Below are 879 nucleotides of genomic sequence, written 5' to 3'. Positions count from 1 at the left end.
CCGGTCTCTGCTCCCGAATCCACGCAATCATCTTCTGTTAAATTCTTCTCCATCTCAGACGACAACGACATTCTTCATTTGCATTGTTTCAAAATGTTGCACACACGTTCACAGGTAAAATGTGGCGCACAAACGATATTTTCCGACGTGAAAGAGAGAGCGAATAGAGATTAGAGAGGAGGAGGAGAGAACCGTTACTTCTCTCTGTCAGGCTGGCAGAACGATATCCTCTTGGAACGTTCAACAGGCGCTCTCTCTCAACATCTCCCCGACTTTTGTTTCACTGCGTCATCTGCGCTACTTGAGAAAATGCATACCTATGACGGCCCCGTGTGGGCAAAAGAGGAACGATGCATTTGGTAGCAAGTAGAAGTAGAAACGAGGCAGTTTGACCAGCATCTCCGCTAGAGGGCAGTATATCTCATATATAGCTCATATTGAATCTTCCTCGATTATACTAGGCCAAAGTAAAAGACGCAATGGCTGTTCCTTTTTAATTGAACAAAGACAAAGTTAACCATTATTAGCCTAATGATGAGACAAACAAAACTATGTGTAAGATAAATATTTGCAGCTCGTTTCATTGATAGTAAGTCCACGAAGTCCCTTAGCCAGGTGTCTTCGCTAAAGCAGGCATGTTTGCGCACTTTCCAATTCATAAGGATTGTTAATTTCACTGATAGGAAAGCCAATGCTATGACGTGTTGTGTGACATGACGTTGGATAATATCCACTCTACTTCCTAGCGGGCACACTCCAGGGAGGACAGGCCAACTACCTTATATAAGGCGGAGACCATTCCTCTCCCAACAGCAGGGAGGACAGGCCAACTACCTTATATAAGGCGGAGACCATTCCTCTCCCAACAGCAGGGAGGAC

At 44.9% G+C, this 879-nt stretch overlaps 1 protein-coding gene across 1 annotated transcript in view; it reads right to left on the bottom strand.

Moving 5' to 3' along the window:
- fam124a (family with sequence similarity 124 member A) overlaps window positions 1-71 on the bottom strand; it is a gene marked incomplete at both ends in the record, with an annotated part of 18,481 nt that extends 18,410 nt beyond the window's left edge. The window contains one exon of the mRNA XM_083682087.1: window positions 1-71. This exon is cut by the window's left edge and continues 3 nt beyond it. Within this exon, the coding sequence (XP_083538213.1) occupies window positions 1-71 (71 nt within the window).
- Between the last annotated feature and the right edge of the window lie 808 nt (window positions 72-879).

The sequence above is a fragment of the Argentina silus genome (assembly GCF_951799395.1).
Source record: "Argentina silus genome assembly, chromosome: 12".
Classification (NCBI taxonomy): domain Eukaryota; kingdom Metazoa; phylum Chordata; class Actinopteri; order Argentiniformes; family Argentinidae; genus Argentina; species Argentina silus.
Note: the sequence above shows the minus strand (reverse complement) of the source record. Positions and strands in the feature narration are given on the sequence as shown.